Source organism: Myxine glutinosa, chromosome 11 (genome assembly GCF_964187855.1).
Source record: "Myxine glutinosa chromosome 11, kmMyxGlut1.1, whole genome shotgun sequence".
Taxonomy (NCBI): domain Eukaryota; kingdom Metazoa; phylum Chordata; class Myxini; order Myxiniformes; family Myxinidae; genus Myxine; species Myxine glutinosa.
The window spans coordinates 109960960-109988709 of NC_136271.1; the positions used below are offsets into that span (position 1 = coordinate 109960960).

Here is a 27750-nt window from a genome sequence, read left to right on the forward strand (position 1 = left end):
ATTCACTGCATGCGCATCATTGGCCTTATCTCTGCCACTCCACACGAGGGCATTGTGTGTGCAAATGGAATGGGAAACCGTTACGCAACATCTCAGGAATGATTAGTGTGGGAACACAGCCCTGTGAATGCCATTGCCTGTAAATGATAAGCAAGGCTCTGCCGCAGCATACATCTTGCCTTCTATTAGCTATCGACACCCACATGCACCAAACAGTAGCACCGGCAACAGCTCTGTAGTCAAATTGATCTTTTTAATGTTTGAATCAAACAAAACAAGTTTCATGTCAATTAACTTAACATACATTTTATGAAGTGACCATCACACCACTTTACTAAATATGGTCAAACATGTCAGTGGTGTTCACGTGGTCGTTAAATATGGAAGTGCGCGTCTCAACATGAACTTGGACAAATCTCTCTGAACAATGTAAAATATCAAGAGAGTTCCAAATAACTTGACTTTTCCACTTTGTTTTTCGGTTTTTGTCACCGCTGATGTTTTCACAGAAACTACCTTTGGGGTCACGTTTCTGATTGACCTTTTGAGAACATTATTTGGTGCGATGAAGAAAAAAAAGGCTCCGATCTATTGTAATTGTACCGTTTAACACTGTGTGAACCACAAATGCAGTCAATAAAATTGTTTATAAATAAAAGCACGTTTTCACTGTCCCCCAGATTGCGAGGCCCAACAATACCAACTGGATGACCATTCCTGAAGCAAAGTGTGTGTTCCGTGCATGTTTCCCATCCACATCAACACAAGGCCGTGGACCGCCGATACAGAACAAAAATCATACATTGTCCAATCGCATGTGAAAGGGGGCTACAGCAGTCATGGTCCCAATACAGCCTTCCTCTCCTTTGGACTGAACTGCAGCACCGTGGCAATGGCATTGAGCGCATGCTGTCTATCACGCACGCCTCCCAAGGTGAGAAACCGAAACACCACATTCTTCAGATACTCTAGGCTGGCTCCATCACGAGATCGATCACGCGAGAACTTGTCGATTTGCTCCTGCAGGCCTTGCACCTCCTGCCACAAAGAAAGGATTTGGATTTGCATAAAGAAAGGGCAGGACCGATGTCGACATCAGCTTTTAAACAAACACAGGGGGGGGGGGGGGGGGGGGAAGGTGACCCCCATGCAAATAAATTCCCACCTGTCTCTGTGCATCTTCCATTGTGGCAATGTCCTGCTGCAGGGCCCACATACGTTGTTCTAGCATTCGATTTTCTCTTCGCAAACTGACCAGCTCTACGTCCCTGCGGTCAAGAAGCACCGACAGATTAAACATCCATAATTCCTTTACTCCAGCGCATCACTAGTGGCCACCTTGGTCATCCTTCCACCAGTGGCTGTTCTCAGGCCCGGTACTATAACAGTTGGTTCAGGTTTAAGGTTATTCTTTGGCATCTATGACATGCGGGGATTAGACATTAGACATAGGTGCTGCCATTAACATTGTGTCCAAGTGTACTGCACCTTCTTGAGATCTGCTCAGTATAATACAGTAGTGTGGCTTGGCTCAGAGCAGGTAGTGACAGCATGTTGCGAAGAGGACCCTGTTCATTATACCAAGTGGGTTCTTCTGGAGTTGCCCAGGTCTCCCATTCCCCACTCTTCACTTCTTCATTTAGTCTTGTGCTTCCAGACTGGCTGTAGGTACATGGGATGCTACATTACATTGCAAAAATAGTCTACCTTGCCAAATGACACGTATAATTAGCAGGCACATTTATGAAACGGGGACATGGGTGTTGGAAACCAAGTATATAAACAATAAATAGTGACACAAAATGCGACGGAAGGATTAATTAATATGTTACTCTAAGGGGCCAATGCAATCTAATGTAAACAGAGGTGGTAAAATTGGGGACATGAAATGAAAAAGAATCATAGGAGAGAGGAAGGAAGGTAGAGAAGTGTGAGATAAGGGAAAGACGTTTGGGAAGAAATTAGGTCTCCATCATACACCTAACATCATGATGATTCAATTGCAACTCCAAATCTAAAGTAGGGCAGTTCACTGTTAACATGTGCAGAAGGGATGTTATTAGGGAGTTGGGATGGATATGCCTGATGTATGACCGTCTTTCCAAATATATGAGCACAAAGAAGGACATGCATCTGCACGGCGACGTCAAAGTACGCTAAAATTCTGGATGCATCGAGGCAACCCGTGCTCACTCGTGGAGGTGCAATGGTTGCAGGACCCTGGCTGTACCACGAAGCAGTTCAATCTCATGGTCGTTTTCCTTGAGGAGGGCCAGTGAGCGATCCCGCTGACGACGCATTTCTTGCTCGAGCTGCTGAGCCCTATTCTGGTAGGAAGCTTTCAGGGCCAGGACCTCGTGCCGGTGCTGCTGCTGGACAAGTGCCAGCTCCCTGCGCAAAGACGCAGGTTCTGTCGCACAATGCTCCTCCAGCTCCTGATAGGGGAGGGTCATGAAAAAGAGGACCATAACTAACCCATTCCTTCATTATCCTGACAGTGAAGAGAGCATAATTTTTGGAAAAAATAATAATTGGGGGATTGGGAGGGGGTTCCGACCAGCAAACACCTTAATTAAACAAACATATACCATTGAGACTAGATGGTGAAAAAATTATTGGTACAACACAAGACAATCATAAAGAAGAACGAGAACGGCACTCAGTTGAGAGCATACCTCCACCAGGCTGAACATTTTATGTTTTGTATCCCACTGATAGGCCAGATCTGGATTCGGACCTGAACCAAAATCGAATCAGGTTGTTCTCGTCACTTAACCAACTCATCCACCTAGTTTTGTTATAACCCATCCACAACTTTTTGAAATATCGTGCTATTTATCATTTTTGGCCCTATCACTCAATGTGTCATGTGAGAATCACTTAAAAATTTAAAAAATTCAGGTATCCAGATCTGTATTTGGCTCTTCACCAAAATCGAATCGATTCATCCTTGTCACACACCCAATCTGTCCACCAGGTTTCGTCTGAATCTGTCCATAACTTTTTTGAGATATCCTGCAATGGTATCATTTAACCCATATCACTCCATGATGAAGAATCACTTAAAATTCTCCGATCCGGATTCAGATCTTCACCAAAATTGAGTCGATTAATCCTCGTCACAGACAGAGCCTCTCCACTAAATTTGGTCCGAATCCGTTCACAACTTTGAGATATCCTGTTCACAGACAAACAGACAAGGGTGAAAACATAACCTCCATCCACCTTTGGTGACGGAGGTAACAAAAGGCATACGAATGGTAAACTAGCACTTCTATTGTGCATGAAAGTCCTGTGCAGATAAACCCGATCATCAATATTTAAAACTTAATGCGATTCAAGTCACAAGCTTAATGCGATGACAGGCCAAATAGCTCCGTTGGGTGGATAAAAGTTCAACATGCGAGTTTAACCTTCATCCTATCCCTTGGGGTGTTTTTACACCCCCAATCACCCACACCATTGAATATTTCAGAAAGTAACATGTTTTCGATCGTGTATCGTTATGACATTGTTTGCTATCATGTTTCACCCATGTAGCTAAATGTTCGATTTGATAGAGGCCTAATCAGCCGACTTATTACCAAAATTATTCTGGGGTGCATTCACAACCCGGTCAGTCTACCTCACACTGTCCTTTGGTATTTTGGGTATTTGTTATCGGTATCGGTATTAGTATCGGTATCGGTATTCGCTTTGGTATCGGTATTTGGGGTATTGGGGATATTTGGAACCCTTTGGGCTATTTGTACACCCCAATCTGATATATCGTTTACTATTTCAGAAAGTTCCATCTTTTCGATTATTTGTCTTTATCGCAAGGTTCGCAAACGCTGTGATGCTTGCCTCAATTTTGTCTGTCCTGATCACATTGCAAGCACCCTGATCTGTCACAGGAGTGTCTGAAGTCATAGGCGGCACTGACCATAGGTAGCTTGATTGACTTTTGACAACTATCTGTTCATTTTATACCCATTTCTTCAAGCCAGAAAGGAAGCTTGATTTGGAAAAAGGTGATTTTTCCACCATTTTTTTGTGTTTGGTATCCACGGCAGCCATAACTAGAACGGCACTCAGTAGAGAGCATACATCCGCCTGGTTGGCCATATCACTCAATAGTGAAGAATCACTTTAAAATTCTACGAGCAGGATCCAGAGCCAGATCTTCACCAAAATGGAATCGAATCGTCCTCGTCAGACACCCAACCTGTCCAACAAGTTTCATCCAAATCCATCCGTAACTTTTTGAGATATCCTGCTGTGCATCGTTTTTGGCCCTATCTCCCAATGGTGAAGAATCACTTTAAAAATTCTACTAGCCGGATCCAGATCTTCACCAAAATCGAACCATTTCGTCCTTGTCACATACGCTACATTTCTGCCAAATTTCGTCCATCCACCTTTGGTGGTGGATGTAAAAATAGTAAACTAACCCAGAAAGTGTAAGATTTACTCAAAAAGGCATCACGAATGATAAATATATCAATTATGTTTTGAAATAATCAATGTGTTGTTTTATTACTGATTTACATCCTTGGGGTGTGAATGCATCCCAAATTTCCCTCGCGTGAGGAGAAGGGTCAATCTCAGCGATGGATCAGGACAAGGACACGCATACACAAATACAGACGCTTTACGATGATGGCTCTAACTGGTAGATGTCTATTTTTTAAATACTGCAACAGGAAGATCCTGACTTGCATACACTGCAAGAGGCTGAGCTTTGACCAGATTTGGAGGAAATTTTGCTTTCTCATTCTAACCATTCTCATGCTATCCCTGGTGTTGGGCTAGCGGCTAGGGTGCCGGCTTAGGATCCTAGGATCCTGGGTTCGAATCCCGGTCAATCGCTGAATTAACGCCAGGGGGGTTGACTCAGCCTGTCATCCTTCCGAGGTCGGCAAATTGAGTACCAGTTCACTGGTAATTCCCTGCTTGTCGTTAAAGGTGGCAAAAAGGGTTGGCGTCAGGAAGGGCATCCGGCCATAAAACATCGCTTCAAAAAGGGGACCGAAAAACAACAACAACCACGGTTCCCGAAAAAGGCCAACCCCCGCTTGCGGGGAAAAATGGCCTCTAAAGGTGGTTTTTTTTTTATTCTAACCCATTAATATGTACTGGGCTCAGGGGGGACAGTCCAATCATCAAAAGATGGATTATTTCATCAATGGGCAGTGCGAGTAATTAGACAGATTTGGTTGCTAGTAGTTCCAGATCGGAAAATCCCCCAAAGTACTGAAGGAATGACATCATGGTCTGGGCCAACTTTGACTGGATGTGTCGAGGCACGGTTCCACATTGCTTCTGTGAAAGTATTGGGTTCTGTGAAAAAGGCTTGTCAGAAGAGTCTGCACTGCTGAGGTTATGCCACGTAGATAGAAGAGATACAGTCTATCTCGTGGGTCTCCTTCCAGAAACCTCCCAAGAGAATAGATACATATCGGTGGTCATAGACAATTTCACCTAATGGCCCGACAGTTGCCCTTTGTCAAATCAAGATGCAAATACAATCGTGCAGGCCCTACTTGATGGATTATTTGTGTAGCATGGTGTCCCCCTCAAAATGCACTGTGACTGTGGAAGGAAGTTTTAGGCTGGAGTTTGTTTTGGTTTTTTTCCAGCTGAGAATGACATCTTGGGCATAAGAAAGACTAGAATCATCCCCAATCCTGTGATGCGGAATATGGTTTCAACAAAACAATGACAAGTCAGTTGTTGATCCAAGTGGCTGAGAAAGAGAGAATGGGACACAATATACATTTTATTCTGCTCCCGTACAGGATGGCGGAGAGCGATGCTACCGGCTCAACCCGAACCTTTGTAACGTATGGTTGGTAACTGAGAGTTCCACTCGAATTAAGCGATGAGAAACTGCCAAAACCACCAGGTACAGTATATTGAAGGTACAAACTCAGCTAAAGGAGTGCAGCAGTTTTCACACGAACATCTTGGGAAGCACATCCTAAATTTAGACACGATTCCCACGCATGTGGAAAATAAAATATTCCAGCAATCGAGATGCAATTTGAGTAAGCTCAAAAGGATAATGGGAGTCTGTCCAAAATGTGTAGACTGCTGGGAGGTTGTGTGTCCAACAACGCAACGAGTAAATTACACCATTTAGCGGGTGCACCAATCTGCCAAAAACCCAAAAATTTTTTTTATAGAATCGCACCAGATCCCGACGATACAGCTTAAAGATAAGTGCACACCTCTGCTTCCACCTACTAATTTCCCGACAGGATGGTGCAAAGTGGCAACGATATGATGAATGAACAAGAGCGGCAATTGCTTTGCAATACATGTCCTCTACCGATGTGATATTTTCCAAGTCCAAAAAGGGCATAACTGAAACATTGACAAAACAACCTGAAACTCAAACTTGTTCTTACCTTATAATGAAGCCATGTATAGTACCAAGTTTCAGTTGAATATGTTAAAGGGTATGGGGAAAAAGTCTGAAAAACCACAAGTAGGATGGATGGACACTGGACAGACACGCAGATGGACAGACAGACAGAGAGCAAACATAAAGCCGCCTGCAGTTAAACTGGTAGGGGACTAAATAAATCCATTTACTCAATTAAACTGGACTAACTCTTGCAGGTCCACGTGAGGTGTGTTCCGTTTGCAAGCGGCTTGCTATCGCTTTCCAAGCCAGTGATCTTGCATCAACCGCTTTGCAAGCCGCTCGTGTGTCCGCTTAGCAATTGGAGAGGTGCTCAGTTATGTTGGCAAAAATGTCTGCCGTAGTCCGATTCAAAATGATGCTGCAACCAACGAAATGTCACCAAAACTGGGCCGATCATGATAATTTACCCACGAGGCTCTGTGCACAGCACGAGCACAATTCAATGGCGTCGTGTCTCGAGTCCCAAAGCTCAATAGCTCTTGGCTAACCTCCTTTCATTCCTTACTTCCCAAATTTAATTTTACTACATAATTTCTTACATTTTAAGACTTGGCTAAAGATGGTGGAAGAAGAAATGCGGCCAAGGGGGTTAACAATGAGAGATGCAGAAAATAGGGCAAAATGGAGAAGATTGTCATGGGGACCGCAAGGCTAACCCCCGCTCTAGCAGGGAAAATGGCCTTTAAAATGTATGTTGTTGTTGTATTTCTTACATTTTAAATGAGCGTTCAAATGACCCAGCACAGCACCGGACCAACGGTTAGCACCGGTCAAGTGGAAAAACCTGAAATAAATTAACAAAGCTAAAAAAATAAAATACCACCTGCTGGAAATGTATAACTTCCACCACCCAATAATTTAATATTTATACCCTAAACGAAATCATCTTGAAGAAAGTAATACTAATCATGTAAACTAATACACACACAAAAACATCATTTTCTGAACAATACCTAGGATCAATTTCTGAACAATACCTTGGAACAATACCTAGTCACCTCTTGTCCCCGTGATGTTTTTTTACCTGGCAGTGCAAATTGAGGGCATGGTACTTCTCCTGCAGCTCAGACAGTTGTCTCTGCAAGTTGGAATTATCCACGGATTTTTCACCATCCACCTCTGTATTACAGGAACCGTTGCTCTGAAGCCGTAATGTGCTCATCTCCGCACGCAGCTGCTGGATCTCCTGCTGATAGACCAAAACTGATGCTTTCTCACAATCGGTCATCGACCCTTCAGGGAGTCGGCTAACCTTTCCACTTTCATCATCGTCCTGTCCTTCCCGATTATATTTTTCCTCCATGTTAACCACATTTGCTGTGGAAGCGATTGTGGATTCTAAACGTGAGAATAGCTGTGAAACTGCCCCTGGGCCTTCTGTGCACGGCCTCGTTCCTACACGAGGTTGGGAGAGAGAGGCATCCTCTTCCAACTGTGTGACACGCTCGCGGAGCTGCTGGTTCATGGCCACAACGACATGTCGCTCGCGTGCCACGCTTCCCAAAGTCTGCGCCAGCTCGGAGAGGCGTAGCTCGAGGTCAGCGGCACGGGCCTCACTCACCTCTGTGCGGCACCTCAAAGCCTCTTCATTGATCAACGCCTAGGACAGGAGCATATCGAGGGAAATGGTTTTCAAAAACGGTTTAATTACATCAGGCAATAACCATTTAGGTTTCAATTAATCACGATATGCATTGCAAGCACAATGTCAGGATACTCCAAGCAGCAAATAGCCAAAAGAGTCGTACAGTACACTTGTCTGCGTAGACTTAGGTTGTAAAACCACAAAGATTCGCAAACAGAACCTTGAAAGCCATATTACTGCAGACAAAATTATGTACAGCATTATACATGTTTCACTTCGACATTTGTTTTTATGAAAGTCATTGCAGCGATGGAAAATCTGTACATGAAGGACCCCAATCACGCAGTCTTTTGGGTACAAATCCGATTTAGAAAAATTAATTCACACACATCATCCTATCTCAGATACCAATTTTACGTTCGGTACACAGCTTATGCAAAAAAACCAACAAAAAAAACCCCCAAAAAACAAGGAGCTGATACTCGAGTTCCCACACCCTTTGGGTGGTATGAGGAATAGATCTATGTAATATGAAAGCTAAATCTTGAACGGTTTTTGAAATATTGCGGACCAAGCCAAGTCACCGAGATGGTTCCCATGGCAACATAATTCAGCCAATCACGGCTGTGATCTAATCAGGTCGAGATAATTTAATGAGGAATAAATATCTGCAATATGAAAGCTAAATATATAAATAAAATAATAAATATAATAATAAATGTTCAACGGTTTTTGAAATGTCACGTACAAAAAAGTACATGGACAGATGATCGGTCACTCGGAGCTCACGTTGTCAGGGCAGCGAAGGTACAACAAATGCAATTACCTTTTATACCGATGTAATGGCTTCAGATCAGATTTGCTGAGCAAAATAATTTGCCTTTTCTGGCAGTCATTTTGCTACATTTACCAAGCATTTGTTTCTACGTTTGCTCTTCCATGGGACGTGACCGTGTAGCGTATACAAATAGAGTTATTTCAAGGCCCTGATATTACCCCCACCACCGAAACGGGATGTAGGTTTTGTTTTCACCCCTGTGACCAGGATATCTCAAAACGTTGTGGATGGATTCGGACGAAATTTGGTGCAGACATTGGGTATGTGGCAATGTGGCATAGACGACATGATTAGATTTTGGTAAAGATCCAGATTCGTATCTGTATCCGAGAATTTTTAAGTGATTCTTCACCATTGCAAAATAGGGCAAAACCGATATAAAGCACGACATCTCAAAACGTTATGGATGGATTTGGCCGAAACTTTGTGGACAGGTTTGGTGTGTGACAACAACAACAACAACATGCATTTTAAGGCCTTCAAAAATTCAAACCCAAAAATTCTTCACCATTAATGGAAGGACCAAAATGATATACAACACGATATTTCACAAGGTTGTGTAGGAGTTATGACAAAACTTGGTGGACGAGTTGGGTAAGTGACAAGAAGAACAAGCCGATTAGATGTCGGTTCAGATCCAGATCCAGATCTGGCCTATCAGTGGGATACAAAACGGAAACTGTTCAGTCTGGTATGCTCTCTACCAAGCGCCATTCTAGTTTCAACTGTGTTTACACTTCAACTTTTTTTTTTTTACTTTGGTGAGGAAAAAGTGAGGCGGGTGAGGGAGAAGTGAGGTGGGTGGGGGAGAGGAGACGATGTCGAGCATGAAAATGAGAACAAGGGGGGAGGGAAGGGTTGATATATGATCAAAATATGCCACTTCCAAACCAAAGATTGTTTTTTATGGAAGATGCATTTATCACGCAAACAAATCCACAGCTGGGGATATACTTACAGGGATTTCAATTTACTTCCCCATCCAACTTTGTAATTTTCCTTCCCCCAAAATATACCAGAAATGACGATTTAAAACATTTGCGCACCTTTTAACAATACAGTATATCTCATTTTACAATACTGTATATCTCTTTCGGCGATGTTTACGAGGAGGCTTTTCGGAGACAACAACCTTCTTCAAGGGTCCTTTTGCTGAATCTCTGAAGGATCACTGACATATCAGTCAGTTATTACAAAGTTTACATTTGTCATAACAGGAGAAGAAAAAAAAAAATCAGAGAAGATTGTGGCATTAAGCAGGAGAATCTATGGCAAGCAATCTTCCATGAAGCATTTCATCGATCTCTACCAATATGTTCAGAACAAAACCTACTCCGAGGTGATATGTGAAACAGTCGGAAGCATCATGAAGATGCATGGTGGTAAAGGTCAGCATTTGCACTCTGTTAAGGTCAATAAAGAAAACTACCTCTGTTTCAATCTTGGACCTACACACATTCTCAAAGAATTGTTCATCCCCAGATGTCGCGAAACACAAAATTGAGGAAGAAAATACGTTCTTCCTGAGAACCACTTAAGTGGCTCTTCTCAAGTACAAAGTGAAGCTTTCATCAAATGTTTGGAACTTTAGGGTTGCTGAGAAGAAAAAAAGCCCACTTGCCTCCGGATGTGTTCAAAGCTGAGTCGATGGGTCTATCACTACACCATCACAGACTGGTTGGTGGTCTCTCTGTCTTCTACCACCTCTTTTCTGGTCTTGCACCCTCTGCTCTTTCTGTCCTTTGTCCCCTCAACCCCAAGTCTTATGTAGGTCACACGGTCCATAATCGACCCCCTCCTGATTGAAACTACCTAAATCCTGGATCACTGCTCACCTCCACTCATTCGTTCCTCTTTTCTCCCACCTGTGGAACAACTTCCACATTTCTCTCTTCAATCTCATTCTAGCCTGGTATTGGCGTAAAGGTTATATTGCTGGCTTGGGATTCGAGAGTCCTGAGTTCGAATCCAGGTTGGCTGTTGAATTAACACCAGGTGTGGTTGACTCGGCCTGTCATCCTTCTCTGGTCAGCGAAATGAGTAACAGTGTCCTAGTAATATGATCACTGCATCAGTGACACAACCATGCCCTCAGCCAATGATGCTACCTGCAGTCCTGTGCTGCATACAAAAGAAGAAGAATCTCATTCCTCACTCCTGGTCTCCAAGGCAGCTGTTCACCACCATCTCAGATCCTCCCCATTCCAAAACTATGATCTTTTCTACCCTCGTTAACCCCTCCTCTCCTCCCCTCCCCCACACTAAAATCCCTCCTCCTCACAAATTTCCAGTTTTCCATCCCGAGCAGAAATTTGGAACTTGGCCAGGGTGCCGGCGATAGCTCGCCTACTCTTCGTTAAGGACACTGTGGGATATTTAACGTCCACCAACTAGTGCCGGCAGACGCCTGTTTAACGTCCATCCGAGGGATGGCGCACACATTTATGAATCACCATGCCTGTGAAACCCCAACCTGACCGTTTATAGCTGGGTCAGGATTCAAACCCAGACGAGACAGCTTAGTGGCAAATATGCGTGCCTCTCTGCCATGCTGTCAGCCCTCGACGCATATGTCCATACTTACCAGAAGAAAAAAAAAATATATTTTTTTTTTTAATGTCAAATTACACTGCTGTGCAAAGGCCTTAGACATCTTGCATTTTTCTACGCTGATGATTAAGGAAACTAAAACTTTGTGTTCAATGCAAATACACCTTTATGAAAGAATAACATATCCAAACAACCAAATTTATACACAATATATATTGATATAAACCAATATTGAGTATGTCCTCCGTTCCCGGTATCCCGGTATGTACCCCGGTTTAGAATAGGTACACCGTATCCCTGCGCCTCGTAAGAGGCGACTAAGGGGTGGCGCCAGGAAGGGCATCCGGCCAAAAAAACATTGCCTCAAACAGGGAACCATGATTGTCATGGGGCCCGCAAGGCTAACCCCCGCTCTAGCGGGTAAAATGGCCTCAAAACGATCATTCATTCATTCATTCCTCCCTTTTCTTTCAAAACGATTGAAATTATTCTACCAGGCAACACTTTCAAATAAGGTTGTTATAAACCCTTGTGGAATGGTGTTCCTTGCTTCTTGTAAGACATTCCAAAATGAATCTAGTTTGCTGGGATTTTAAAACTTTTTCTTTGTCTAAATAGTCCCATACGGCTTCAGTGATATTTAGATCTAGGTTTTGAGGGAGCCATTCCAAGTGTTAAAGGGCTTCCTCTTTCTTTGAAAAATAAGATTGAATTCTTCCTGCTAAGTGTTCTGGATCATTATCTTGCTGCAAGATGAAGTTTTGGACTTGAGGATGTGCATTCCCAAACTTGAATGGAACCTCCTCCATGCTTAGTTGTTGGCTTCAAGCAAAGATCTTTGAAAGTTTCAGTTTTTCGTCGTCTCACCTCTTCGATTAGATCCAAATAACTGAAGCGTTGACTCGTCTCCCTAAAGCACCTTTGACCATTGTTCCATCGTCTAATTTATGTGTCCTTGTGCATATTTTAGCCTTTTAGTCTTGCTTCCCTTAACAGAGATCCTTCAAGTCCTGATTTTAAAAGTGACCTTCGTACTGTTAATCTTCAAGCATTTCTCATCCTTGTTGGACAGCTTTTTGGGTCTTCCAGTCCTGAGTTTGTCGATTACAGATGATGATTCTCTGTACTTGTTGATTGTGCTTGAGATACCACACTTTGAAAAATCGAGTGATGCGAGCTATTTCACGCAACGTTTATCCTTCCGCTTTATGCGGAAACAATTCCATGGCAATCTTCTGCTGAAATTTCAGCCATTTTGTTTTAACCCAACAGTTAATTCTGATGGATTTGGATTCTGCAGTACGAAAAGCAGGCTTAGCTTTAGACATGTGTGAAGAGGAACCCCTGATGTTAATGACCAAGAACACCTGACGAGTCATTCATTAGATGTGTAAATGTGATGGATTAGCTACAACACTTCATATTAGCTGCTCGAGTGCTCATGTAGACTTTACTTTGAGTTTTAATCACAAGTTTTTTCGTTTTCTTGAAAAACAAATGCTGATAAAACAACTTAATATTTCTACCAGCCGATATGGCACAGCATAAGTGTCTAAAGATTACACATAACACCTTTTCAGCTTCTTGCTGCAGTTGCTTCCTGAATTCTGCCTGCATCTCAGAAGCTTCTCTCTGTAGCTGCTCCAGCAGTGGATCAGGTCTAGACCGCTGCTCTTCTACATCAAGAAGTTGTTGGCGCAGCTTGGCCAACTCCGAGGACAGACCACTCACAACCGACTCGCACTCCTCACGGTGTCGCACCTGATTAAGCTCCTGCTTTTGATACAGTGGTAATGGAAGAAAGATGAGTGGTAGGTTAGAGGACATCATACCATTGGAGCAGTAACAAATAAAGGCACACAACAACAACAACCTACAGTTAACCTGTCTGTAAAAAAAAAAAAAAAAAATGTACCCCACACCTCAATGGCAGCTTCCTTGTGCATCTCTGACTGCGCCAAGGAAATCTCCATTTCCTCACGCCGTGCACGCTCTTCAGCTAGCAAACGCTGCAACTCGCGAAGCATTGCTGCATGATCTGCATGCTCCTGCACAAGGATGGACAAGGATGGACAGAACAGTCATGAAGTACCAATTATAATGACCAGGATTTTATACCTTTACTGCTGCTTTCTGTATGCATAGGATATCAGCATGTCCAAGTGTGGAATACCACTGCACCCCATCCAGAGGTTTTTAACAGTACTGCAGCTATATGTTTGTGAAAAACAAGTTCGACATTTGTTTGAGAAAAGATACATTTATCTTTTGCATTTCAGGGCATATTTAAAATTCAAACTCTCATGTTTCAAAGGAAATGTGCACATCAAAAAAATAACCCAAATAATTAAATACTTCTATCTAAACCCATATTCAGATCTTCATCAAAATCAAATAGATTCTTCCTCGTCACCCAAACAACCTATCCACCAAGTTTCTCCAACTCTGTCCGCAACTTTTTGAGATATCCTGCCATATATAGTATTTGGCCCAATCTCCCAATGGTGAAGAATCATTTTTTTAAATTCTACGAGCTGGATCTGAATCCAGAACTTCACCAAAATCTAATCATTTCGTCATTGTCACATACACTACCTCTCTGCCAAATTTCGTTCGAATCCGTCTACAACTTTTTGAGATATCTTGTTCACAGACAGACAAAGAAACAGACAGACAAGGGTGAAAACATAACCTCCACCATCCACCTTCGGTGGCGGAGGTAAATATGTCATGCATAGCACTATACTTGTAAAATCCCTAAAATATGTTGTTGGCCTATGTTGACCTCGAAAATAATTAGTGGTTGAATTCAGTGACCAGATATGCAAATCCTCTTAAAATTTCAAGCCAATCAGATGAAAATTGAGGATTTTAGAAATTTGACAAAGTTGGTGACCATTGGCCTATGTTGACCTATTGACCTTTTGACCCCAAAAGCAATAGGCTTCTTGCTTATGACAAACTCTACCATTTTGTGAAGTTTCATGAAGATCGGTTGAAAATTGTGACCTGTAGGCGACTGACATACAGACAAACAGACAGAGAGAATAACGCACAAGACCAACCAATATACTTGAAAGATCTTCGATTTTCGCAAGTAACAAACAGACAGAGGTGAAAACATAACCTCCATCCACCTTTGGTGGCAGAGGTAAGAATGTTTCCATCATACATATGAAGCAGATAACGAAATGGTTCAAATTTAGCTACTATGCCTATCCCAGTAAGCCTTGCAGAAGAATGTCAAATGCACATGAAATTCAGCAATCACACGTACATGGTTCTATGTGATTGACCGAAGAATAGTTTCGTATGAAACTTTTTTTTTTTAAACAGACGCAATAAATAAAGCATGTGCCTTTCCAAATATACTTTCAAAATCAATTTCAAAACAAACAAAAAAATCTTCCAAATTAAATAATTTCCAAATTTTCCAAAAATGTGCCATTCCATCCCCTCCCTTACCTCAAATGGCTACACAGTCGACACCGCACGTGAAAAAGCTGAATGCCTCAACATATTGTGTCCAGAACCCATCTCTCTCTGTACCCACCTTTCCCAATCGAACCCAGCTGCTCCTGGACTCTGTGTCCTTCTCTCCTGACAAGGTTGAGAAGTTTTTGTCAAACCTCGACTCCGATTCTGCAACTGGACCAGACGGCATCAGCCCACGGGTCCTAAAATCCTGCTCTTCCACTCTATCTCACCCTCTCTCTATTCTCTTCACCCTCCCTTTTGCTCAAGGTGATCTGCCATCAGCTGGGAAATCAGCCAACATCACCGCTTTACACAAAAAAGGTGCAAAAACAGATCCTTGCAACTACAGACCAATCAGCCTGCTTCCAATTATCAGCAAAGTCATGAAATCCATCATTGCTTCAGATATGAAATCTTTCCTCTTCTCCAATGGCTTGATCTCTGATCATCAATTTGGATTCAGACCAGGTCACTCTACTCTGGACATGCTGCTTCTGCTGTCTCAACAATGGATGGAGGTCCTTAATGCCAAACAGGAAATCAGAGCCGTCTCCCTTGACATATCACGTGCCTTCGATACGGTCTGGCACCCCACCCTGCTCACCAAACTTTCCTCCTATGGTATCCATGGAAATCTCCATGCATGGCTTGTGGACTTCCTCTCTGGTCGTCGTCAACATGTGGCCCTGAATGGATTTCTCCAATCTCCCCTTCCTGTTCAGGCTGGAGTTCCTCAAGGTAGTGTTCTGGGTCCGATGCTGGTCTTCATCAATGATCTCTCCGACTCTTTGGAAAATCCTCTCCATCTCTTTGCTGATAACTCCACTCTCTGCCGCTCCATACCTCATCCCTCAGATCGGCAGTGTGCAGCCTCCTCACTCTCTGCAGACCTGGACAAAATCAGACTGGTCAAACAAGTGGAACATGTCTTTCAATCCTGACAAATCTCACACTCGGTCTCTCCGAAAAGACCGACTGGACAACCCTCCCATCTACTTTCTGAACAATCCTCTCCAAGAAGTTCTGTCACTCAAGCTTTTGAGTCTCACTATCTCCCATGATCTTTCCTGGGAAAACCACATTTCCAAGCTGGCCTCCAAAAGCAGTCACCGACTGGGCATCCTCCGTCGTGTGAAGTCCTAGTGGGGCGGCTTAGCCCAAATATTCAAAAGAATTGTGCATTTTGTGAAACAAGCACCAAATTTGGCACAAATGTACATTAATATGTTGCGAACATTTTCAGATATTGGGCCACTTGAAATTCCGTAATTTTTTTTTTCAAATTTTTTCAAATTTCGTAATTTCAAATTTTTCGGGTGACACGTCACAATTTCGGTCTTCGAGGCCGGCCGATAGGCAAAGTGTGACCGGAAGGGACGAGGTTCTCCTGACCACGTGGCCCTCGATCTGGGAAGCGAGAGGCGTTCCATTAGTGGACGCGCCCCTCACGCCCGACTTTTGGGCGGCCCCGGCAGGCCATTTGTTTTGACGTTCCGTGACAGGCCCCGCACCCCCACCTCCGGGCCGACCGGAAGCTTGTGCTGAGTACATCATACCTGAACAACTCAGTGAGGCAGAACACAGCAGTGCACACCAGGGTGACCCCTTCAGTGCATAAACCAATTAACCTGTCCACTGCAGGGCATATAGAAATGAAGTTATTTTCTGCATATAATAATAATATAAGTTCAGTTCTATATAACAATTTCTGTTATCACCACTACCACTACAACTACCACTACTACAAGCTTTGTCTGGAATTTTGTGGACTAACAGACAAACAGACATACAGACAAGCTGGGATCAAAACATTACCTCCTTCCACCATTGAGTGCAGAGGTAAACATCATGGAAATTATATAATGCCCTAGATTTAATTCACGCTTACCCGTGTATTTGCTTCACTGGTTCACAAGGTCTTTTGCATACATGTAATTCAGACTCTCGTCTTCATTGCTGACCACACAATGTTCGCAACATATTAATGTACATTTGTGCCAAATTTGGTGCTTGTATCACAAAATGCACAATTCTTTTGAATATTTGGGCTAAGCCGCCCCACTATATCGGCCGGCCTCGAAGACCGAAATTGTGACGGTGTCACCCGAAAAATTTTAAATTACGAAATTTGAAAAAATTTGAAAAAAAAAATTACGGAATTTCAAGTGGCCCAATATCTGAAAATGTTCGCAACATATTAATGTACATTTGTGCCAAATTTGGTGCTTGTATCACAAAATGCACAACAGGTTTGCTATGCTGCTACACTATTCCTTGGCACACCTGAGCTCCTTACCACATACAAGGCTTTCATCCGCAGCTCAATGGAATACTGTTCCCCCCTCTGGGCCGGTGCTCCTGCCTCACACCTCGCTCGGCTTCACGCTGTTGAAACCAAAGCTTCCAGAATCATTGGAATATCCTGCGACGAAGCTAATTGTGAGGGCCTTTCACGCACTCACCGCAGGCAGGTTGGTGGTCTTTCTGTCTTCTACAGACTCCTCTCTGGCCTTGCCCCCCCAGCTCTCTCTGTGCTCTGTCCCCCAAATATTCCTACAGGTCGCACAAGATCTGCCAGCAACCCTCTTATGGTTAAACTGGAAACTGGACAAGGTAGAAAAGTTTCTGTCAACCCTCGACTCTGATTCTGCAACTGGACCTGACGGCATCAGCCCACCGGTCCTAAAATCCTGTTCTTCCGCTCTTTCACTCCCTCTCTCTGTTCTCTTCACCCTCTCTTTTGCTCAAGGTCATCTGCCATCTGCTTGGAAATCTGCCAACATCACCGCTTTGCACAAAAAAGGTGCAAAAACAGATCCCAGCAACTACAGACCAATCAGCCTTCTCCCAATTATCAGCAAAGTCATGAAATCCATCATTGCTTCAGATATGAAATCTTTCCTCTTCTCCAATGGCTTGATCTCTGATCATCAATTTGGTTTCAGACCTGGTCACTCTACTCTGGACATGCTGCTTCTGCTTTCTCAACAATGGATGGAGGTCCTCAATGCCAAACAGGAAATTAGAGCCGTCTCCCTCAACATATCGCGTGCCTTCGATACGGTCTGGCACCCCGCTCTGCTCACCAAACTCTCCTCTTTTGGTATCCATGGAAATCTCCAGGCATGGCTGGTGGACTTCCTCTCTAGTCGTAGTCAACGTGTGGCCCTGAATGGGTTTCTCTCATCTCCTTTTCCTGTTCAGGCTAGAGTTCCCCAAGGCAGTGTTCTGGGCCCTGTGCTTTTTCTGGTCTTCATCAATGATCACTCTTCTGTCACAAGGTTCTGTCACAAGGGGAGATGCAGAAAATAGGGCAAAATGGAGAACATCGTCATGGGGACCGCAAGGCTAACCCCCGCTCTTGCAGGGAAAATGGCCTTAAAATGCCTGTTGTTGTTGTATCAATGATCTCTCTGACTCTTGAAAATCCCCTCCATCTCTTTGCTGATGACTCTACTCTCTGTCGCTCCATTTTTCATCCCTCACATCGGCAGTCTGCAGCCTCCTCACTCTCTGCAGACCTGGACAAAATCACAGACTGGGCAAACAAGTGGAACATGTCTTTCAATCCTGACAAATCTCACACTCTTACGATGTCTCTCCGAAAAGACCGACTGGACAACCCTCCCATCCACTTTCTGAATAATCCTCTCCAAGAAGTTCTGTCACTCAAGCTTTTCGGTCTCACTATCTGCCATGATCTTTCCTGGGAAAACCACATTTCAAATCTGGCCTCCAAAGCCAGTCGCCGACTGGGCATCCTCCGTCGTGCGAAGTCCTTCCTTGGCACACCTGAGCTCCTCACCACATACAAGGCTTTCATCCGCAGCTCAATGGAATACTGCTCTCCCCTCTGGGCTGGTGCTCCTGCCTCACACCTAGCTCATCTTCACGCTGTTGAAACCAAAGCATTCAGAATCATTGGAATCTCCCGCGATGAAGCTAACTCCAAGGGCCTCTCACTCATTCACCGCAGGCAGGTTGGTGGTCTTTCCGTCTTCTTCCGACTCCTCTCTAGCCTTGCCCCCACATCTCTCTCTGGGCTCTGTCCCGCAAATATTCCTACAGGTCGCACAAAATCTGCCTGCAACCCTCTTATGGTTAAACTGCCAAAATAAAGCCTCTCTGCTCACCTTCACTCTTTCATTCCTCTTTCCTCCCACCTCTGGTACAAACTCCCTCACTCTCTTCAATCCCACTCCCCCCTCCAAGTCTTTAAAACAGCTGTGCACCACCATCTCTTATGCCCCCATCCAAAACCTTGATCTTTTCTACCCCCGTTAACCCTTTGAGTACGGATGACGTCCAGTGCCGCAACCCGCGAAAACGTTTTGTGTACGGATGACGTTACTACACGTCAACGACTATACCTATAAAAAGATCGTGAGTACGTGGTTGCATTCCTGTACCAAAATCCCAAATTAATCCCGGACCGGGGTTATTTTTATCAAAAAAAAAATCCCGTACTCAAAGGATTAATTCACTTCAGATCCAGTTTTTGAAATACCGACTTCTTTCCTGGAAGTCTGGTGTTGGGCTAGCGGCTAGGGTGCCGGCTTAGGATCCCAGGATCCTGGGTTCGAATCCCGGTCGATCGCTGAATTAACGCCAGGGGGGTTGACTCAGCCTGTCATCCTTCCGAGGTCGGCTAATTGAGTACCAGTTCACTGGTAATTCCCTGTTTGTCGCTAAAGGCGGCAAAAAAGGGTTGGCGTCAGGAAGGGCATCCGGCCGTAAAACATTGCTTCGAAAAGGGGACCAAAAAAACAACAACAACCACGGTTCCCGAAAAAGGCCAACCCCCGCTTGCGGGGAAAAATGGCCTCTAAAGGTGGTTTTTTTTCCTGGAAGTCCTTGCAGTGTCCATGTGTTTTATACCTCTCCCACCCACCCCCCCATCCCCCACCCCCTTCCCATGCCCCCTCCCACCAAGCCCTCTCCCTCCCACAGATCTCTCGATGTCCCTGCTCTCAAATGTTGTACTTGTGTGCTTCCCTCTCTCTCCCCATCTTGTCTCCCACTCCCTTTATCATATGTTTTATGTGTCAGTTTGTCTTTTTGTGATTAATGTTAGGTCTTCCACGAGCCTCAATCTTGTGTACAAAAAAATAAAATAATAATACATTTTAAAAATCCTTTGAGCTAGAAATGCTGCCTCCAGCGACCAATAGCATGGTCTCCAGCTTAGCACCAGCGACCAATGGTCTCCAGCTTAGCACCCAGCACTGCATTTGACCATTTTGTACGAGAACGTGGAGTGCTCCACAGTATGGTAACACAATATAATGTTATTGCAAATCCTGCAATACCATTCCCAAGCAACACTATTCCTCACAAAGCCCTTCCCATGTGTCCAGTTCACTCATTCAAATACTTGTCTGTGTCCGTTTCAATCTTCATATTCAATCGCACACAGCAATTCCATGTTCAGCATTCGTTAACTTTGGTCAGATTTACTGCTACGAGTCACAGCACAATCCCTCTGCTATGGACCGGCTTCTCACAACCCCGCCGCCCGTACGGGTGCAGCCCATCATACCCTCGTGCGCTCCTGCTGCTGGCTCGAGACACGTCCACGAGCTTCCTTCAGCTTTTCTCCAAGGTGTTGCACCTCGTCACGCAACCTCACCAACTCTTCCTCATTTTTCCGGTTGGTTTCTTCCATTTCCTGCAATCATTAACATGACAGAATAAAAGCCATTGGTACTGCCTAACAAAGCATTACTGCAACTAGATGTTTAACCGAGATAGTTCTGGCCCGTAGGTGTTTCATATTGGTCATGGAGTATCATGGTTCTAAGGTAAATGAATTTATGTTCAGATGCGAACTCACAGGAAGCCCCGATACTCTGAAACAGCTGCTACGTGTTATAGAAAAACATACATTGAAAGAGTTGGCAAAAGAAAAGCTTCCGTGTTACAGTTCAGGCTACAAACCGCCGCACTCCCCACCAAGACCGAGTGGTCTCCTGTCCCATCCAGATAGATGCAGACACACCTGCCTAAGGAGCCTCTTATCGGCCTGATAAGCGGCCTCCATGCGAGACTTTTCTTGCATCACTGTAGTCAAGGCCGAGGTCAATGTAGACAATCGTGCCTGCAAAAGCCCCACCGCCTCCGTGTCGACTGCACTTATCGTCTCGTTTGCAATGCCTGCGGCCAGGAAGAAGCAAGGTATCTGGAATGAATAAAAAGAACACCATTTGGCATGCAATAACGAGCTGGAATCCCAACAGTGCATGCCGTCTGACCCATTAATTTACACCTTTAACTCACTGCGCATGGGGTGGTGAGAGGAGGTAGGGGAGGGGGCAAGCCGAGTTTCAAAAGAATGGTAAACCAAACATGGCTTTACCTCGTACAATCACGTAGTAATAAATCTTTACAATTGGTTGCTTATTACTGGTTACCCCCGCCACCAAAGGTGGATGGAGGTTATGTTTTCACCCCTGTCTGTCTGTCTGTCTGTCCGTTAGTGAACAAGATATCTCAAAAAGTTGTGGACGGATTCGGACGAAAGTTGGCAGAGAGATAGCGTGTGTAACAAGGACGAAATCATTACATTTTGGTGAAGATCCGGATTCGGATCCGGCTACTAGAATTTTAAAGTGATTCTTCTCTATTGGGAGCCTGGTGTTGGCTTAGCGGTTAGGGTGCCAGCTTGGGATCCCAGGATCCTGGGTTCGAATCCCAGTCGATCGCTGAATTAACGCCAGGGGGGTTGACTCAGCCTGTCATCCTTCCGAGGTCGGCAAATTGAGTACCAGCTTGCTGGGATGAATGATCCCGGTGTGTACCCCGGTTTAGAATAGGTACACCGTATCCCTGCGCATCGTAAGAGCGTGACCAAGGGTTGGCGTCAGGAAGGGCATCCGGCCATAAAAACATTGCCTCAAACAGGGTACCATGATTGTCATGGGGCCCGCAAGGCTAACCCCTGTAGTCAGGTTCACTATGTCAATAAATTATATTTCGTTCATAATCATGGTAGATTAGCAAACCTATACATTTTTGGAAAGGTTATAGCATAAGGAAACTAAAAATCAATGTTTACATTTGGAGAGATACCTGTATGGCGGCCATTTTGGATTTTCAAAATGGCCACTGTAAAATACATATTTTGTTCTATTTCTGCCTCTAATTACCCTAAAAACTTTTAAAAATATACTAAACCTATATTTTCAGGGACAAGGAATCCAATGAAAGTATCAAATTAGTGCTATGGGGAATGGTAAGACACGAATCAAAGGTTTTGAATTGCAAAATACTGTCTTTATATTCGCGATAAGTTGCATAATCAAATACATGTTATCATTTTGTACAGGCAGTTAATAACATCAAAATGTGTCACAATAATTCATATCACCAAACATACACAGGCAGTCAGCAAAATCATATATACACATGCAGTCAGTATAACTTCACATCTACACAGGCAGTCAATGACAAAATATACACAGGCAGTCAATGGCATCAAACATACACGATTACAGAATATGCCATTTAGAGTTCGTCATCACTGTCCTGTGTGTCGTATCCGACAATATAGTCCGCATCGTTTTCACAGTCCGTTCCACACAAGCAAAGGTCGGTCAAATTGATTGGCAAATCGAATTGGTCGAATGGTCGAATGGTCGATCGAATCGAATTCGATGAATCGAATCGAATCGAATCGATCGAATGGTCGAATTGGTCGAATGGTCGATCGAATCGAATTCGATGAATCGAATCGAATCGATCGAATGGTCGATCGAAACGATTGGTCGAATGGAATTGGTCGATTGGTCGAATTGGTCGAAATTGGCAAATGTAAACATTGATTTTCAGATTTTCCATGTAATAACGTTTCCAAAAATGTATAGGTTTGCTAATCTACCATGATTTTGAACGAAAAAACATAGTGAACCTGACTACTGCTCCAGCGGGGAAAATGGCCTTAAAACGATCATTCATTCATATTTCTTCTCTATTGGGAGATGGGGCCAGAAACGATACATAGAAGGATATCTCAAAAAGTTGTGGACGGATTTGGACGAAACTTGTTGGAGTCGTTGGGTGTCTGAGAAGGACATATAGATTCGATTTTGGTGAAGATCTGAATATGGATTCGGATATGCGAATTATTTAATTTTTTACGTGATTCTTCACCATTGGGAGATAGGGTCAAAAGCAACATATAGCAGGATATCTCTAAAAGGTAAGGATGGATTTGGACGAAACTTGGTGGACCGGTTGTGTGTGTGACAAGGAAGAATCGATTCAATTTTGGTGAAGATTCGGTTCCAGATCCAGCTCGTAGAATTTTAAAAGTAATTCTTCACCATTGCGTGATATGGCCAAAAATGATATACAGCAGGATATCTCAAAAAGTTATGGACAGATTTGGACGAAACGTAGTGGAGAGGTTGTGTGTGTCAAAAGGACTAATCATTTAGATTTTGGTATAGATCTGAATATGGATTCAGCTCCAAGAATTATTTAATTTTCAAGTGATTCTTCACCATTGAGAGATCGGGTGAAAAGCGATACATATAACATGATATTTTAAAAATGTTATGGACGAGTTATGAATAAACTTGGTGGACGAGTTGGTTAGGTGACAAGAACAACCCGATTAGATTTTGGTTCAGGTCCGAATCCAGATACAAAAACATAAACTGTTCACCATGTGGAGGTATTATGCTCTCTACTGAGTGCCATTCTCGTTAGTCATTTGTTTTGCACAACAAATAGTTCAATGCATTTTATCGGTAAAATATGAAGGCGAGCCAAGACAAGACAAGGTTTTTAAAATGTTATAAACAAGAGTTACTACAATAACACTTGGTAGAGCAAGTGCCTACGCCAGGCTGACCAGTTTACGATATGTAGCCCACCGATAGGCTGGATCTGCATCGAACCCTGAACCAACATCTCACTGGCTTGCTCTTGTCACCTACCAAAGCCTTCCACCAGGTTTCGTCCGAATGAGTCCATAAATGTTTGAGATGTCGTGCTATATAGTGTGTTTAGCCCCATCTCTCAATTATTAAGAATCGCTTAAAAATTATAAAATTATCATCAGTGGACACGGATCTTGATACACGTCGAATACATTTGTCCTAGTCACAAACCCAACCTGACCACAAAGTTTTGTCCGAATCCGTCCACAACTTTTTGAGAGATATTGCTCACATACAGGCAAACAGATAAAGAAGGGTGAAAACATAACCTCCGTCCAACCTTCGGGCACGAAAGTAAAATGCTTGAGAAAGGCTCATTTAAAAACAGAGAGCGAAGATGTGGATCAAATGTCGGCTGCAAAGGAATCCCCGAGCTCAGTATTGCAAGTCCATAGAAGCGCGATCATCCGGAGGGTTTCAAGAGTGCGGGAGGAATGATAAGGCGGTTCATGCTGGAGAAGCACGACGAGAGCGGATGAACGTAAGCGGAGATGAGGCCGGGGATGCAAGTCGGGCAAGGTAGTTTAATGCCCCGTGTCTTCAATGTCCATCCGTGGGTAAATCAGCACAATGACAAGGTGGTTCTTGTTGGATCATCGAAGCTGTGGAATTCTGGTGGCTGCCCACCGACAATGTCGAGACGAGTCACAGTAATCCAAATTAGGTACGAGGGAACATACACGCACTTGTGTCGTCTTACAGCGAAAGAGCAGATCATTGCAACGTTATGCATGTGGTACATTTGCAGGTTGCTTTGGCATGAGGTTCACAATTCAATGTCGAATCCATTAACGTGTTGCAGCAACAAAATACATCAACAGGAACACTCGAGTTGTCATCAGATTATCGAGGTATGAGCTTCCTTAGGAGAGAAGGACAGCCAATCAACAGCACATTCTTTTTATTAGAGTCAACTTTAAGAATTAATTAATGGTTAACTCAGTTTTTACACAATTAAATCACACCTGCCCAAAGGTAGAATGGCTAGCTCAACAGAGCGCAGAACGACTCTTAATATCATTCTTATTCAAGTTTCACGTCATTGTGCCAACGCTCTCGCTGTGCTGCAAGTCATGTGCATTTGTATTCTTGTTTATTACAAACTGGTTGTTGCCCCTGCATGCTTTTTAAACTCTTATATGTATCCACCAGGGCTGGCAGGATGGCCTAAAGGTATGCACACTCACCTTTAAGCTGTCTACCCTCGGTTTGAATCCCGACCCAGCTACAAACTGTCATCCCGGTGTTTCAAAGGCAGGGTGATTCATCAATGCGTGTGCCGTCCCTCCGATGTATGTTAAACTGTGTGTCCTGCTGTAGGCATCAGTCGGTGGATGTTAAATATCCCACGGTGACCCTCACAAAGAGTAGACAAGCTATCGCTGGCACCATGAACAAATTCCAAATTCCTGCTCTAACTACTGCTGGGAGAGGGGTGGTAAATCGCCCAGTATGAACCGTGGCCTAGAAACTGCTTTGGCAGCACCAACACTGTGTAACAGAGCATGGTACATGAGAAACCACCAAAACCTTGCGCATACACTTCGGTGTTTTCTCTCTGAAAAACTGGCATCTAACTCACCACTGGCCTCAGTTTCTTTTTCACCCTTGGCAGTCGCCAGCGCTTCCCCAGAATCTTCGCCAGAAGACGCTTCATGGCCGCTGCCAGTCATACCTTCGCTCGCCAGTGACATCTCCGTTTCCAGGCTGCAGGCCGTGCCGCAGCTCCCTTCGCTCTTTGCCGAGCAGGCATCATCGCACGAGTTATCTGCATGCAGCAAACAAACTGCTTCACCTCTTCCATCCACAACAATTTCTGCAATATAACAACAAAATGAAACTGGAGCGGCACTCGGTAGAGCTCATAGCTCCAGCAGGCTGGACAGTTTACGTTTTGTAGCCCACCAATAGGCCAGATCTGCATCCAGACCTCAACCAATATCTAATTGGCTGGTTCTTGTCACCTACCCAGCTCATCCACCAAGTTTTGTCAAAGTCCGTCCACAACTCTGAAATATAATGCTGGACATCGTTTTTGGCACCACCTCTCAATGGTAAAAATCACTTTAAAAAATGAATAAAATTCACGTATCTGGGTTCAGATTCAGATCTTCACCAAAATTGAATCAATATGTCCCTGTCACAGTCCCAACCTGCCCACAAAATTTTGCTCAAATCCATCAATAACTTTGAGATATCCTGCTCACAGACAGCCGAGAACAGCACTCGGTTGGGCGCACACCTCCGCCAGGGTGAACAGTTTACGTGTTGTAGCTCCACTGATAGGCTGGATCTAGATCCAGACCTGAACCAAAATGTGATCGGCTTGTTCTTGTCACTTAACTAACTCATCCACCAAGTTTTGCTCATAGTCTGTCAACAACGTTTTGAAATGTAGTGCGAAACTGCGTATAGTTTTTGGCCCCATTCCTCAATGGGGGAGAATCACCTAAAATGGAAAAAATTCTCAGATCTGGATCCCGATCTTCACCAGACTTTAAGCAGTTCGTCCTTGTCACACACCCAACCTCTGGTGGGTTTGTCTGGTGGGGGAGGGGGGGAGGGGGCGAGGGGAGGGAGGAGTTTGGCCCAAACCGTTCAGGAAACAGTTGGCCATGCCTGACGTACGAATGAAGATGATTGGGGCAGGGATTTGTGGAACTGCAGATGTTGAAACATCCACAGATAAGGGAGTGGGGAAACCGTCACCATAACACACACACACATATATATATTATATACATTATGTGTGTATATATATATATATATATATATATATATATATATATATATTCATTCATACATACATATATTCATTCATACATACATATACATACACACATACACACATATACATACATACATACACACACACACACACACACACACACACACACACACACACACATATATTATATACATTATGTGTGTATATATATATATATATATATATATATATATATATATATGTGTATATATTCATTCATACATACATATATATATATATATATATACACACACACACACACACACACACACACACACACACACACACACACACACACACACACACACACACACACACACACACACACACACACAATTGTATTGGTCCATTGGAGCTGTTTAACTGAGGCAAAGAGTCCTAGGTACTAGAAAGTAATGAAACTTAAAAGTAAAAGGCCCCGTGACTCACCTGCTTCCCCCCGAGCCTCAGCTTTGCTCGAAGCATTTAGTGCCGCCAGTCCCGCTTCCAGTGCGGCCTTCTCGGCGAGCAGGCTCCGGTACGCCCGCACCATGTCCCGCAGACGGCTCTCGTAACGGCTCAACTGACGCTTCTGCGTCTCCACGGTCTCGAACAGCTCCTTCTGGCTCGATCCACCAGTCAAAGCGGCGCTTAGCCTCTCCATGACTATTTCAACAACGCGATACGGTCGATACTACAGATCAGACACAGGTACTAGGTAGGGACAACAGCCGCCGCTGAAATGAAACACGAAACTGTTCGAAGCTGCCACAGTGCCACGACAGGCCACGCCTACCGGAAATACACTCCACGACAGGCCACGCCTACCGCATATACATTCCACGACAGGCCACGCCTACCGGACATACAATCCACGACAGGCCACGCCTACCGGATATAAAGTACACGACAGGCCACGCCTATCGGATACCAATGACACGCCTTTCGTCTTCTTCCTCTTGACCTCGTCACCTGCCTCTACTCCTTCATCTGCCTCTTAGTGTTCTTCCTCCTCCACTTCTTCTTCTTCATCTCTTGCTTATTCCTCCCCTCTTCTTCTTCTTCTTCTTCACAGGAAACCAGCATTGCTTTTTCATATAGATATACTGTAGTCCTCACCGAACAAACATGTCAATGCTCGGCACAACCATCCATACAGAGGATGAAAGCGACACAAGATGAATTGCTTTGCAATCGACC

The 27750-nt window shown here is 44.0% G+C and overlaps 2 protein-coding genes across 3 annotated transcripts in view; one reads left to right on the forward strand and one right to left on the reverse strand.

The window, feature by feature from the left end:
* LOC137437001 (protein DENND6A) overlaps positions 1-1808 on the forward strand; it is a 48809-nt gene extending 47001 nt beyond the window's left edge. Inside the window, exon 21 of the mRNA XM_078786994.1 lies at positions 681-1808. The gene's annotated coding sequence lies outside the window, so the exon portion shown is untranslated. The remainder of the gene's footprint in view (positions 1-680) is intronic.
* GCC1 (GRIP and coiled-coil domain containing 1) lies at positions 235-27359 on the reverse strand. Of its 2 annotated transcripts, XM_068131281.2 has the most exons (11): positions 27001-27353; positions 25387-25572; positions 20861-21015; positions 20402-20530; positions 13308-13433; positions 12958-13158; positions 7437-8012; positions 2194-2435; positions 1489-1662; positions 1166-1268; positions 235-1038 (listed from the first exon to the last, which is right to left on the reverse strand). In XM_068131281.2, the coding sequence occupies exons 1-11, from the start codon at positions 27212-27214 to the stop codon at positions 838-840; spliced, it is 2307 nt and encodes a 768-aa protein (XP_067987382.2). In that variant the 5' UTR covers positions 27215-27353; the 3' UTR covers positions 235-837. The 2 variants fall into 2 exon arrangements, with proteins under 2 accessions (XP_067987382.2, XP_067987383.2); XM_068131282.2 differs by lacking the exon at positions 25387-25572 and having other exon boundaries at positions 27001-27359.
* Between the last annotated feature and the right edge of the window lie 391 nt (positions 27360-27750).